The sequence below is a fragment of the Dermochelys coriacea genome, chromosome 11 (assembly GCF_009764565.3).
Source record: "Dermochelys coriacea isolate rDerCor1 chromosome 11, rDerCor1.pri.v4, whole genome shotgun sequence".
NCBI classification, from domain to species: domain Eukaryota; kingdom Metazoa; phylum Chordata; order Testudines; family Dermochelyidae; genus Dermochelys; species Dermochelys coriacea.
The window spans coordinates 78,270,593-78,285,348 of record NC_050078.2 but is presented as its reverse complement, the minus strand read 5'-3'; the positions used below and the strand labels follow the sequence as shown (position 1 = coordinate 78,285,348).

The 14,756-nt window shown below is 41.6% G+C and overlaps 1 protein-coding gene across 18 annotated transcripts in view; it reads left to right on the top strand.

Annotated features, from left to right (window-relative positions):
- PCNT (pericentrin) overlaps window positions 1-14,756 on the top strand; it is a 238,033-nt gene that overhangs the window by 122,706 nt on the left and 100,571 nt on the right. For 10 of the 18 annotated variants that reach the window (XM_043505819.1, XM_043505821.1, XM_043505806.1 and 7 more), the window contains 6 exons: window positions 1,790-2,002; window positions 4,083-4,121; window positions 8,184-8,413; window positions 8,785-8,904; window positions 9,374-9,394; window positions 12,278-12,505. In XM_043505819.1, coding sequence (XP_043361754.1) covers window positions 1,790-2,002; window positions 4,083-4,121; window positions 8,184-8,413; window positions 8,785-8,904; window positions 9,374-9,394; window positions 12,278-12,505 — 851 coding nt within the window. The remainder of the gene's footprint in view (window positions 1-1,789; window positions 2,003-4,082; window positions 4,122-8,183; window positions 8,414-8,784; window positions 8,905-9,373; window positions 9,395-12,277; window positions 12,506-14,756) is intronic. The other 8 variants (XM_043505816.1, XM_043505815.1, XM_043505810.1 and 5 more) reach the window with 3 other exon arrangements.

Here is a 14,756-nt window from a genome sequence, read left to right as displayed (position 1 = left end):
TCGCGAGCAGGACTCTGATTACTGGGGAACGCCTTCCTTATCAAATGGGAGGCATAACTCATGTATTTATTTCCACCGATTTCACTGATATCAAGCATGATACATGAGATATGAACAGACAGGGCCAAGGTTATCCTCAGAGTCTCGACATGGCCCAGACAAGCATGATACCCTTATCTGATGCGAATGGTGATACGCGCCCCACAAGCCCTCCCTCCTCGTCCGGACCTGCTGTCTCAGCACCATGGTCGTACTCTTCAACTGAACCCGGAGCTACTCCATTTACAAGCATGGTTCCACCATGGTGAACTAACCTATTCAGAACAAGTTAAACATGTGTTATTGAACAGCAGGAAGATGACCATGCGTAATACTTACCTTCAAAAATGTAAGAGGTTCTCCGCCTGGTGTCAAGAAAGACAGTTAACGGCCTCTACGGTACCACTAGTGCTGGAATACTTATTGGAGCTGAAAAGTTCAGGTTTAACTATGAGCTCAATCAAAGTTCATCTGGCAGCCATTACCGTGTTCCATCAGGAGATGTTGGAACCTTGACATTTGTGGACCCAACTACTAAACGCTTCCTCATGGGTCTCCTGAACATTTAACCAGAAGTTTGTCAGCTTACCCCAACATGGGACCTCAAATCTGGTGCAGAAATGCCTCACCAGACCACCATTCAAACCATTAGCCATCTGTTCCATGCTACATTTATCCATGAAAGTGGCCTTTCTGGTCGCTATTACTTCTGCCAGAAGGGTGAGTGAGCTCATGGCTGATCCTCCATACACAATATTCTTCAAAGAAAAGGTCATGCTGCGTCTACACCCAAAATTCCTACCAAAGGTTACATCTACATTTCATCTGAACCAACCAATCTATCTCCCTGCATTCTACCCTAAGCCTCATGGGAATCCAAGAGAGGCCACCTTGCACCCACTAGCTGTTAGACATGTGCTAGCATTTTACCTTGAAAGGACCAAGTTCTTCCGGAATTCTCCTAGACTGTCTCTACTATTGAGCTCTCAAAAGGAGACACAGTATCTACTCAGAGATTGTCTAACTAGATCTCCACATGCATTCAAATTCTTATCGTATCTGGAATACAGAACCACCGGAACACATTAGAGCACATTCTACTAGATCTGTTTCAACCTCAATAGCGTTTCTACATAGTGTTCCAATATTAGAGATTTGTAAGGTGGCCACTTGGGCCTCCGTCCACACATTTGCTGAACACTATGCAATCACTCATGACTCCAGGGCTGATGCCATAGTGGGTCTCACAATACTTACCTCAATGACTCAAACGAATCTGAAGTCCCCCCAGCCCTCTGAGGGGCACTATTGTACAGTCACCTGAAGTGGAGCACCCACAGGGACAGCACTCGAAGAAGGGAAGGTTACTCACCTTGTGCAGGAACTGAGGTTCTTCAAGATGCGTGTCTCTTGGTGCTCCACTACCCGCCCTCTACTTCAGAGTTCGCAGTAGGGACTCTGCGGTAGAGAAGGAACTGGAGGGCTCGAGTCGTGTGCACCGCGACCCGCCTACTGCGCATGCATGACCCGCCCGGACACTGCTACTGTAAATCTCGGATCAGCTGTGCTGGAATGCACCAACACCCGAAGTGGAGCACCCACAGGGGCACACATCTCAAAGAATCTGTTACTGCACAAAGCGAGTAACCTTCCCTTCCTATTGGTGATAGTTTCAGTAGTTAGTTGATAGTATTGTATGTAAGAAATTCACTGTCTACTCCTTTAGTTCACTTTTGCCTTTCGATTTTAGGTATCATTGAAGGCTATGTAGTAGAGAAAGCAGCCTTAGAAGAGGCAATAAGCCTGAAAGAAGACTCTGAACGACGCCTTGTTTTGGAACTGGAGAGCTTGAAGGAACGGTTTCAGAAGCTAACCCAGGAACAGGCAATACTCTCTGAGGAGCGGGATATGCTAATAAGTCAAAAGAAAGCTCTGGCTGCCAACGTAGGAGAAATAGAAGTTGGTAAGAAATGCTTTAATAACATTTATTGATATTTCTTTTGTATAATGGTTGATTGAATAACTCAGGACAGGAAAGGGTAGAGCAGAGACTTCCAGTTAATTTGAAAAAGAAATAAACCTGGACGTGACACTTCTGTTTTTAGAAATAAGATGATGATGCTGTTAATGAAGAGTACTCAAATGTCTAGTGACAAATAGAAGGAGTATGGAAAAATAAGCCTGATGAACTAAAAGTGATACTGAATGGAAGGGGATGTAACTGATAATTAGGATCTGTTAACTAAAATGTTAGTTCTCTGATAGAGCATAGGCAAGAGAGAAAGGGAAAGAAGTAGATCTGTGTCACTAGGGGCTTGTCTACACTATCTACCGGATTGGCGGGCAGCGATCGATCCCATGTGGGTTGATTTATCACGTCTCATATAGAACGAGGAGCGCAAGCGGAGTCGATGGGAGAGCATCAGCTGTCCACTTACTGCAATGAAGACACCGAGGTGAGTAGATCTAAGTATGTTGACTTCAGATACAATATTCATGTAGCTGAAGTTGTGTATCTTAGATCGACCCCATGCGGTAGTGTAGACAAGCTCTAGAACACCACTACAATACCAAGGAAATGTACTGAAAATGCAGGAAGTAGGTAAATATCTTGGATAAATCTAAAATAATTAAAGATGCAGGATAAATTGTAATGGGCATCTGCTGTAAACTCCCTACAGACTAGAATTCAGAGAGTCAAAACCCCTGGGGCAAGCAATCTAGGAGGAGGCTTTAATGATTTGGACTAGACAGCTATATGACAGCAGGGGAATGTAGACTCTCAGGACTACAGGGTTCAATTTCAGGCATGCTTTAGACCCTTCTGTCCTGATTATCCATCCTCCCCTCAAAAGCCCTGTTTCTCTCTGCTCCTGAACCTTCAGGCTCTGCACCTCTCCTCTTCTACTTCTATTTACCACCTGCCCCTCCCCTCTCTGTTCCTATCCAACCACTTGCTCTGGCTCCTGCCTTTCTCCTCCTATCTACCACTCCAACCTCTGTCTCTTGATACCTACCCTTCTGCTCCCGCCCATCCCCTCCATCTCCTGTCTCCCTCAGACCTGTCCCCATGGTTCTTCCTTTCTCTCTGGCTCCTGCAACCCCACATTCCGCTCACAGGATGATGCCATCAAAAATCTTGACGTTTTGTCTCTATTTGCTGATATGGAGGCACTGTATCAAAAGCTCAGAAATAGTATTAGCCTGAGGAAAGATAATTATATCCTTCAGAAGAAAATCTAAGACTTGTATAGTGAAAATAACCTGTGGTGGCTGTGACACTAACTTGCTCCACTTGTAGACTCCGCAGGCCTCTGCTGAGCTCTCACTGTTCGTCTTGGTCTTAGGCTGAGCAAGCAATGAACTGATTATAACATAAGGTCCACCAGAATATTTGCCCTGACCAGTGGTTCTAGAATGGGGGGGGGGAAAGAGAGAAAGGAGAAACAGTATTTTCTGCCATGTATAGTATGACTGAGTTTCAAACGTCCACGGAGAGACACAAAGTAATCATATGAGGACACATGGATGTTGTTTTGGGATCTTTATGTTGCCAGGTGGTTATGGTTTTGGGTCATGTGTCCCACTGGAAATAATGCAATGTCAGGATATCACTGTACAGTTATTTTAGGGTCTCTGAAGTGCTTTTCAGTGATGGAATTAGTATTCTAGCTCTACACAGTTTTTGGTATGACTGATTTAGATGTTAAAGGAGCCCTGAGCACTTAGCAAGGAAAAAAAGTAAGAAACACATGAAGCTTTGGGGAAGAATTGCCAAATGAAAAAATTCAATAGATACAGGACCTCTGTAAAGAGATGGCCAGGTGCCTGGCAAAATTGTACCCAAAATTGGCTATATAAGAACAGTAATGCATGGTCAGCATATATGATTAGCAACTACTTCTCCACATTGAGACAGGTTACCTTTGGGAATGCTACAAAGTCTGGCATTATCCCTATTTTGTATTAAACTCATTAGAGATATGGAAAATGGAATGAATCAAAATGTCCTATTTTTGTCTTGTACGTGTTTCTATTCATAGGAGTTCCTTTTACTAATGTAGCACAAAAGGAAGATTCAGGTTTGTAACAGAGTGTGACTTCATGAGAAATGATGTGAATTAATTAATGACTTTTAATTTAATCTAACAAAGAGGAATAGTACTTCAGAACTATGGCCAGTAAATTATTAGTAATACATCCTCTACATTATTAATAATGTGGACATGTTTAAGACATTACTTTCACAATTTAACAAAAATCATTGAACTTGAATTATGTAAAAAACTTACTTAATCAATATTTATTAAATGATATCAGTCTGCTGATGTCAGTCTTAAATTCCATAGTGCAATTATAAGCAACCAAAATTGTTGTTTTGAGCAGACAAAAATGTTTTATAAATATGCTATGAGGTTCTAATGGTGTGGCACTGGGTTTCTTAGAGGGTAAATGTCTTTTTAAAATGTAGCAACACCAAGTGCAGGAGATCTAGAGATGGTGAATGAAAGAGAACTGAAGGAACTAGAAGAAGGATTGTGGGAGCAGAATGGAGAGAGAGAGAGAGAGAGAGAGAGAGAGTAGGAATGGGGAGGAGGAGGATAGGAGAAAGATAAGAATGGACTAAAGGAAAGGATGAGTTCTTTTGAAAGAAAATATAGGGGAAATTGGTAGAGAAGGAAAAATGAATCTGAAGGGAAATAGTGGAAAAGCTAGAGGGGAAAAGATCAGGATTTTCAGAGGAAGGAATGAACAGAAAAATAAGGGAGACGCATGGTTTTAAATTACTATTGGAGTCTAATGCTAAAATAAATGCAAACAAAAGTTTTGCTTTTATATGCAAATGAGAAATTTTGAGCTAGCTTGAAAATGCAGCCATAACGCTTTCTCTATACATGGCTGTGTGCGTAATACACATATGGCTCTGATAAATTAACAGGAGCAATGCTTTTCTTCTGAGAAGCCCCAAAATGTATGTCCTTAGATACTTGTGCATGCTAGGACGGCTCTAGGCTTGTGTGGGAAGGACATGAGCTGGGGGACTGCATTTTTCAGGCAACTGAGGTGGGATTATCTGGCCAGATCAGAGTCAAGGATATAGGGAGAGGGCAGTGCTGAGCTGTCTCCAACTGCTGTAGCTTCATTCCTTTTGTTTGTCCAGCTCCCACACGTGTGTTCCAGCTCTCTCTCAAATACTACTATGGGATTATATACACTGCAGGAAAAAACCCTACAGCAGTGCATCTCAGAGGTCGGGTCTACAGGTGTGGGCTTGCGCTATAGTGCTAAAAGTGGAGGATCCTGCTTGGGCTCTGAAACCCACCCTCATCAGGTTTCACAGCCTGAGCTCCAGCTGGAGCAGCATGGCTATTTTTAGCATAAGCTATGTGAGGCCGAGCTCAGACTCTCTCCTGCAGAATCATTATTATTATTTTTTTGTTTGTTTGCACAATGTAGACTTACCCTCACATGCCTACTAGGCCCTCGTCCTTAAATCTTACCCTGTCGCATGATTGAGAATCTGGCTGTGATATGTAACTGGACTGGGTTTTGAAATTCACCATCTGGTTAAACTCCAGCTGTTGTAGAAGTTAACTGTTAAAAGGCCTAACAAATTACTTATACTAGGAGTGCGAAGCTAGAACATTTCCTTTTTTATTTTTTCTAATTGAACAAATCAAATTTTTTAACATTTAAAATATTACTTTTCCTATTGTTTGGAATTATTGTTTGTAGTGCTGCGTATTTGTATAAAAATCGTACTGGATTTAACTTAAATGTTTTTATTATTATTTTTGGACAAGCCAACAAAGCTGCATTGTGTTGATGTGAAAAATGAGGTTCCTAATGGAATCTACCATAGCATTTTCTAATGTGATTTTTGCGTCACCCGAGAAGGATTGCATGACTTAAGCTAGTATTGATAAAACAATATCAATTTGATTCTCTGCTTGGAGTCAAATCAGTAACCTGACAATCTGTTAGTACTACCTTTAATTATATAGCTATACGTTTTGAGAATCAGACTCTTCTGTAACACCAAAAGGAGAGAAAAATAAGACAGACAAAGCAGAGTACAGTTACTGACATTGCATTAATACACAATCAGATATTAAGTTTTGGCAACAAATTTCCCGTTCTACATAGAGTTTATGGGCCTAATTAGAGTCCATACAGACACTGATTTTTTTGAATAGGAGGTAGGTGGTAAGAATTATTTTAAATTTCAAATTCTCATTTAAGCAGTTTTTTTTTTGTTTCACAGATGGCAGTAAAACTCATTTTGAAGCTAAAAAGACTCCGCTAATCATCAGTTAAAATATATAGTTCATTCTCCATTGTTACTCACAATTTGGTGGGGATAAAATTGCTGTGTCCACCAGATTTTTCAAACTCTTCCTTGTGGAGTATGAATCTGATATTTGATGACTGAAATTTGTCTGTTTTTCATTTAAATCGATTTCAAAACTCTCTATTGTGGGCACTTACAAATTTGAAAACAGTTAAGGTTGCAACAACACTACCTACTGAATCCTCTTGCCTCAGTGAATTTCTAGATGTTGGTAATTGTAGGGGTATGTGGCCCTCCTTCACTGCCAATCTCTGAGGGAGGACACACCTCTTTGCTGTCATCCCCCTGTAGTAGTAGTCTATCAAAGCGGGAAAGTTAGCCGTCCTGTGGACTCAACTCTCAGTTGGGAGAGAGCGAATGATTCTAGGGGCCCAAGCCCCTAGACAAGGCAGACCCCCAAGCAGTCTAGGGTTCCAGCCCTCAAGCGGGGTACTGTAGTTAGGGACAGTTCTGGGGCCCAGGCCTTTGGGCAGGCCGGGGCGCCTTGCAATCTAGTGCTCTGGCCCCCTTGGGCAAGGGCGAGCAACACCTACAGTCTATGGGGCTCAGGCCAGGGATTAAGCACCCAGCAAACAATCTGGGATGCCAGCATGGGTTAAGCACCCAGCAAACAGTCTGGGGTGCCAGCATGGGTCTGGTGGGTGACAAACAAACACAGGCCTCTTGGTCTAAGAAGGGGGAGTGCTGCCACCCCAAGGGTGGGGGGGCAGGGGGTGATGCGGACCCTCCCAACTCCACGGTGTCCCAGCCTAGGACCCTAACAGCGGCAGAATGGTCTGCCACTGGGTCAGCAGGGAATCCACCTGCAACACTCTGTCTCTCTGGTGGCCCCAAAGCCAGATGGTCGTCTGGTTCCCATGGCTGCTTCCTACATTCCCCCTCACATGTACCTGAACCCCAGAGTTGTCCTCCGTCTCCTCAGGGTATGCTGCCGGTGACAATCCCAGCAGCTCCGTAGCATCGGACGTGTCTGGCAAACCTGGTCCCTGGGAAGTGTCCTCAGGGCAGCAGAAGTCTTCTGCAGGCTCCAGTTCCAGCAGTGAGCTGAGCCGGAAGCATCTGCCTCCTTCCGCGGCTCCTCTTCAACTGAGCTACAGGGCCCACTTTTTATGCTTCCTGTTCCTGTCCTGCCCCTCTGTTTCTGGCATGGTGGCGTCGACTTCCTGGTTCTGCCCACCTTGTAGGTGGCCCACCCTCGCTGCCAATCTCGGAGGGAGGCCACACCTCTTTGCTACAGTAAGGAAAAGCTTTCTTCACAAATAATAAAGATACAAATTGCACATTTGAAAGGCAGAATAATAGTTCTTTCACCACCCTCCTTTTAAGTATAATACATTTAAAAGTTAGATCTCCTGATTCTTATCTTTGTGTTCAGGTTACTTACAACTAGATAAGTGTTAGAATTAATTTGATGTTTTCTAAAAAGTTGGGATCTTAGTTTGGATCCTCCAAACAGTATATCCTGTTGGTTGAAAGCTCAATTTGTAGCCATAGATTGGTATTGGTTAATCAAGTAATCATGAACTCTGACTTATTTCCACTGGACATTGCTGATATTGCATATGTAATTATTTTGTTGTCTGTGGGGAAGATTTTCAAAGAAACAGTGGGGGAGTTGGGTGCCTCTTTTTATGTATTTGAAAATTTCCCCTTTGGTACTGACGTGTTGCAGCTGTGTGTGTGTGTGAGTGTGTGTGTGTGTATTATATGCATAAAATATAATTTTAAACAACATTTGATTTGCATTTCTGGACTGACTGACTTACTTTCTTACTATTCTGTGTGTGTTTAGGTTTACTAAAGGAAGTAGAATTTTTAGCAAAAGAGAAGTTAGAACTGCAGTGCCAGGCAGAGAAAGACCATTCCAGCTTGCGCTCTCAGATGAAGGTTTTGGAAGTGGAACTTGAAGAACAGATGGATCAAAATCAGAAGTTGGCAAAGAAGTCATTGGAGGTTACTGATTTAAGGCAGCAAATTCAAGTCCTTGAAAAACAGCTTAGAAGTCAACGACAGTTCATGGATGTAAGCAAGCTCAACACCCAATTTCTGCAGCTTTGGAGAGGAAAAACACTTCCTCCTATTATGTGATCAGTCTCTTCCAGGATAGTTTTGGTTTTATCAAAAATAAGACCTTTGTGTTTCTCTTTGTAAAATCAAGGATGATTGATTGTTTGTTTTTAAAAATTTCCTCATCTATAGGAGTCTGGAGAGTAGCTTTTTCTTTCCATGTTTCTGCTTTTCATTTGTTTTGTAAATTGAAATAATAATCTCCTATTGTCCCTGTAAATTCTTACCTGGCTTCTAAACCTGCCAAGCAAATGCAGGAAAAAAGGAAAATGCAAACATCAGCTTCCTCATAGCAAAAATGAAAAACAATTTTTTTCATCTTACAGGAACAAGCTATAGAGCGAGAACATGAACGTGATGAGTTTCAGCAAGAAATTCAGAAACTAGAAGATCAATTAAAACTGTCAGGAAAATCCCAAACATCTGGAGAGCCCAGACAATATGGGGTAGGTAAAACCACAGGTAGTGACTGTATATGTTTTAGTTTATTATATTTATTTAGTAAATATCCAAATGTAAATCCACTTTTGGCAATCTGTTGCTTTGTTTGTTGAATATCTCACTTTGTATTAATCATTTACTCAAGTATTTTAAGAAATCCAGAGTACTGAATTAATCAACTTTTTCTTAAAACTGGCTGAAGTACAATTTTGGAGGCATGAGTGGTGGCGGATGTCTTAATTTTGCTTTTGTTAGCGAGATTGCAGGAAATGATGTGTTTGAATGTGTGTATTACAGTAAAGTGTTGCCAACATATCAGGTTGATTTGATTTAGAGAGAGAAAAATACTGACACTAAAAATTATGGCATCTGGCCTTTTTTTCTTTTTTTCTTCAAAGGCTTGTTAGTTTGATATTCAATTTAAAAGTTTAATTTTTGTTTTGTTTTTTTCTCTCACATAAATGAACATTACAGATCTTTGAATTGACTCTCCAGGTATGGAAAAATAGCATGAGCATCCCCATGCCTGTTCTCTCTTCCCCCTCAATTTCTTCTGCTCATTTAGATCTGCTTTGCTTGTTTGCCTTCCTCGAATGTAAAATCTGCTTCAGACTGATTTACATGTAGGGGTTCATGTTTAGCTTTGTAGAACTCTTACTCTGGAAAAAATGCTTTGTATTTAACTTTCTATTTCTAACTACTTCACTTTTCTGGCTTTATTGATCAAATGCATCCTCATGTAATTGCTCTTGTAAAACAATTTTTTGTTCTAATGCATACTGTTAAAAGAAAACTTAAACTTTTGGGAAATAAGTAACATGGAATCATTTTCCCTATGCCTCAGCTGTCCGGTTCTATTTGTGGTATCACTTTTCACATATTTTGTGTTTTTTATGGTTGTTACATGTTACTAACTTTATTTCTAATTCTTCATCTGTATCAAGTCTGTAGAATTCTAAACCTTTAAATGTCATATGGTAGAAGAATAAACCCATTATAAACAATTACACTCTCAGGACAGTGGAGTTTTCCAGAAACCAGACAAATCATTTGTCAGTGTTGTTGTATAGGGTCCCAAAGTTTAATGTAGTTGTATTTCCTGTTTATCATCTTAGGCCCGGTTTACACATGGGGGGGAAGAGGGAGAGGGAGGAGGGTGGTTCAATCTAAGTTATGCAGCTTCAGCTACGTCAATAGTGTAGCTGAAGTCGACATACTTAGATCTACTCACCGCAGCGTCTTCACAGTGGTGAGTCAATTGCTGACACTCCCCCGTCAACTCTGCCTGTGCCTCTCGCTCCAGTGGAGTACAGGAATCGATGGGAGAGCTCTCGGGGGTTGATTTAGACACAATAAATCAACCCCCACTGGATCGATTGCTGTCCACCCATCCGGCGAGTAGTATAGACATACCCTTAGGAGTTCTAGCAGTTTCATTTTCCCTTTACCTGTGCATAGTGTTCGAGACAGAATGCTGATATGTTGATATATTTAGAAAATCTTGCCAACAGGTATATAGACTGTTTTATAAACATATTTCAGCAAAGAGTAGAGGAAAGTTTAAGATGACCAGTCCAAGGAAGCTTAAATCATATATTTGTTTAAAGTTAGTAGGTCAAATAACTTGTTTACTTTAAGCTAATTTTGTGTGGGTTGGGTATCCCCCCTTTAAAGACAAGTAGAGGCCAGACCAGAAACATAAGTCTTGAGTACTCATAAGATCATAAAAGGATTTCATAAAAAAAAAATGAATCTGGGATGTGTTCAAAATGACAAGCATTCTAGTAGCAGCTTGAAAATGTCCTTGTTTACTGTCAGACGTTAGATTAAGTTTTTGATCAGCCTTTTACTTGCTAATAAAACAGCACATGTAGAGATGAGGAAGGAATGATACCTTTAAAAATTAGCTTATATTTATTTGCTGTTCTGAACATTTGCAACCTAATTAAAAAAAACGTTCATTGTGCAGTGGATTACTTTTGACTTCCTATGGAAGAGCATCAGGATTGAATGCAAAAGGTATGAGAGAGGGTGAGAAATTAAGCTGGCAATATATGTGGTTAATCTGAAGTGAGTTTTGTGATCAGTACCAGATCAAAGTGCAAGGATCTAGATAGTTGCTATGCAATTACTTGGAAGTAAACATGTGGCTGCAGGTCAGTGTATATGTAGCACACATGCACTGTGATTGGCTGAGACAATTCCGCTACAGTACAATGGTCTGAAGTTCTTGTTCTCTGAACATAATCACTGTAACAGATCCACACTTGCCCACTTTCTCACCCTCTAAAATAGGGGAATACCTAATAGGGCTATTTTGTGGGAAAAAAAGAAATGCCAGGTGGTGATCAGAACCACCATCTCAGGGTTTGGGATTAGAGTGAAGGTTGTGGAAGTGTTTGTTCCTTTATTGCCAGCATCATAACAATGGAGCTACTGGAACATAGCATTTAAAAAGAAATTTGTAGTATAAGAATGATGTGCCTCAGAAAAAGAGGTCTCCTAACCTAGGGGTCCCCAAACTTTTTATGTCGCGTTCCCCTTTTCCCCCATCCATGTCCTCCCTGGGGCTGGGGCTGTGGCTTCGGGGGGGACGGGACAACACAGACTGGGGTAAGAGGGCCAGGGCCACAGCTGGGGGCGGGGCCAGGGCTAGGAGCAGAGCTGGGTGGTGCTCCTTCTCCAAACCCCGTGCGGACTGTCCTGCACCCAAACCGCGCCCTATGAATGTTCTTCTGCGCCCCCATAGAGGGGCGCACCCCACAGCTTAGGAACCTCTGTCCTAAACTCTTGTGTATTGATGAATTAACCAAATCATTTTGACCAAATTTTTGTAACATAATCAGCCTTAGAGAAAGTGTTGCTATTTTTTGCAAATGTTATTCAAAATCTTTTCTATAAGATTAAAACAGGTTTTTGTTATGATTGATCCTTGAGTAATAGTTTATGGAACACAAAGGAGATATGCAAAAACTAAATAATCCTAGTTGGGCCCATACACAATTCAGAGTGAAACCTAATAATTTGTTTTTTATTGTTAACAGATCCATAGTCCTTCCATTTTCAGGACCTTTTGTTATATTAATGCGCTGCTGTTTTTCTAGATTGCTGTAAATAGTAAGCTAATAAATTTATGGCTTTTAAAAAGATACCATCTTCAGAGAGCAAGATTTACAAGTGGCTAATTTTTCCTTTTTTATTTTAGTTTTGCTTTCAGTTGGTATCTGATAACTAATGGGGACTCGTATGAAATTCTGAGGCTGCCAATAATAATTTATTTTTAGGATTAGCCACAGAGTGAATATTTCCTTTCTGTAGAAATATTTAATATGTCTTTGTTTTGTTGCATCTGTGTAATATTTTTGTCTTGTTGTGTAGATAGAGTCTTTGCAAGCAGAAATAAAAGACAAAACAGATGATTTCAATAAACTGTTGTTAGAAAAGGAGCAGAAATACCGGGAAGTTACAGTTCGAGATAAAGAAATAGAGGAGCAAGCAGCGCAGATTAGAGAGCTGGAGCACACCAATACTGAGGCCTCAAAGACTGTGAGCCGTTTGGAACAAGAACTGCAAAAAATGAAGAAAAGGGAAACAGAACTAACACAAGTAATACTTTTAAAGATTTTTTTAAGTGGGATGTACTAGTGGAGGGTAATTTAGGGATTATAGCTGACTATTCCATATGGGATTTTTAACTAGTCAAGTTTTGCTAGGTCCTGGCCTTACTTTGCCAGGGAGAAATGGATATAGATTTCCAGTGTCTGTTCTTCCATCAGACCTGAAGAACAGCTCTGTGCAGCTTGAATGCTTGTCTGTTTCACCAACAGAAATTGGTCCAATAAAAGATATTTACCTCACCCATCTTGTCTCTTCCATCAGATGTCACTTACTGTCTTGTTCAAATGGCAAGTATTACAGTGGTAATTTGAAACAAATTTTTGCTTTGAGAACTGAAAAAAAAACAAAACACTGTTTGCAAAGAACATTTTTGGAGGTCACAAGAAATGTATTGGGTAGTATGTACTCCTTTTGTTCCTACAGGTGCTAGAGAAGGTGCTACTAAATACTACATCAGAATACCTAACTGGTATACAGCCTGTTCCTCAGCAGATCTCATGTGGTTTTACTTTGAAAAATGCAATGTAAAATTAGTATTACTGAAGTCAACAGCTCTTTTTGCAATGTGTATTCAGAGCCATGTCTACTTACTTTAGACCCAGAGATTTTACTGCTTTTGCTACTGTTAGCTCTTCTCTCTGAGCTGTGGCTGGCTCTGATTGTGAGCTGACCATCATGTTCCATTTTGTAGATCATCGATAGAAGCCACCACATCCATGACTAGCACATAACAGGAAACTGACATTAAACGGGTCTATCAGACATGCATTTCAAGCATGCTGTTGTATGGTGGTGACACCTGGATCACCAGCAGCTGGCAGAAAAAAAGGCTAAACACCTTCCACACTTGATATCTTTCATAGAGTCATAGACAATTAGGGTTGGAAAATACCTCAAGAGGTCATCTAGTCCAACCCCCTGCTCAAAGCAGGACCAACCCCCAACTAAATCATCCTAGCCAGGGTTTGTCAAGCAGGGCCTTAAAAACCTCTGAGGATGGAGATTCCACCACCTCCCTAGGTAACCCATTGCAGTGCTTCACCACCCTCCTAGTGAAATAGTGTTTCCTAATATCCAACCTAAACCTCCCCCACTGCAACTTGAGACCACTGCTCCTTGTTCTGTCAGCTGCCATCACTGAGAACAGCTGAGCTCCATCCTCTTTGGAACTCCCCTTCAGGGAGTTGAAGACTGCAATCAAATCCTCCATCACTCTTCTCTTTTGCAGACTAAATAACCACAGTTCCCTCAGCCTCGCCTGGTAAGTCTTGTGCCCCAGTCCCCTGATCGTTTTCGTTGCCCTCTGCTGGACTCTCTCCAGTTTGTCCACATCCCTTCTGTGTTTGGGGGGATCAAAACTGGATGCAATACTCCAGGTGTGGCCTCATGAGTGCCGAATAGAAGGGAATAATCACTTCCTTTGATCTGCTGGCAATGCTCCTACTAATACAGTCCAATATGCCATTGGTCGTCTTGGCAACAAGGGCACACTGCTGACTCATATCCAACTTTTTGTCCACTGTAATCCCCAGTTCCTTTTCTGCAGAACTGCTGCTTAGCCAGTTGGTCCCCAGCCTGTAGTAGTGCATGGGATTCTTCCTTCCTGTGTGCTGGACTCTGCCCTTGTCCTTGTTGAACCTCATCAGATTTCTTTTGGCCCAGTCCTCCAATTTGTCGAGGTCACTCTGGACCCTATCCCAACCCTCCAGCATATCTAGCTCTTCCCCCAGCTTCGTGTCATCTGCAAACTTGCTGAGGGTGGAATCCATCTCATCCTCCAGGTCATTAATAAAAACGTTGAACAAAACCGGCCCCAGTACCGACCTATGGGGCACTCCGCTTGATACTGGCTGCCAGCTAGACATCGAGCTGTTGACCACTATCCGTTGAGCCCGACAATCTGGCCAGCTTTCTATCCAGTTTATAGTCCATTCATCCAATCCATACTTTTTTAATTTCCTAGCAAGAATACTGTGGGAGACTGTATCAAAAGCTTTGCTAAAATCAAGCTATATCCCGTCCACAGCTTTCTTCATATCCACAGATCCAATTATCTCATCATAAAAGGCAATAAGGTTGGTCAGGCATGACTTGCCCTTGGGAGATCCATGTTGACTGTTCCTGATCACCTTCCTCTCCTCCAAGTGTTTCAAAATGGTTTCCTCGAGGACCTGCTCCATGATTTTTCCAGGGACTGAGGGTGAGGCTGACCGGTCTGTAGTTCCCCAGGTTCTCCTTC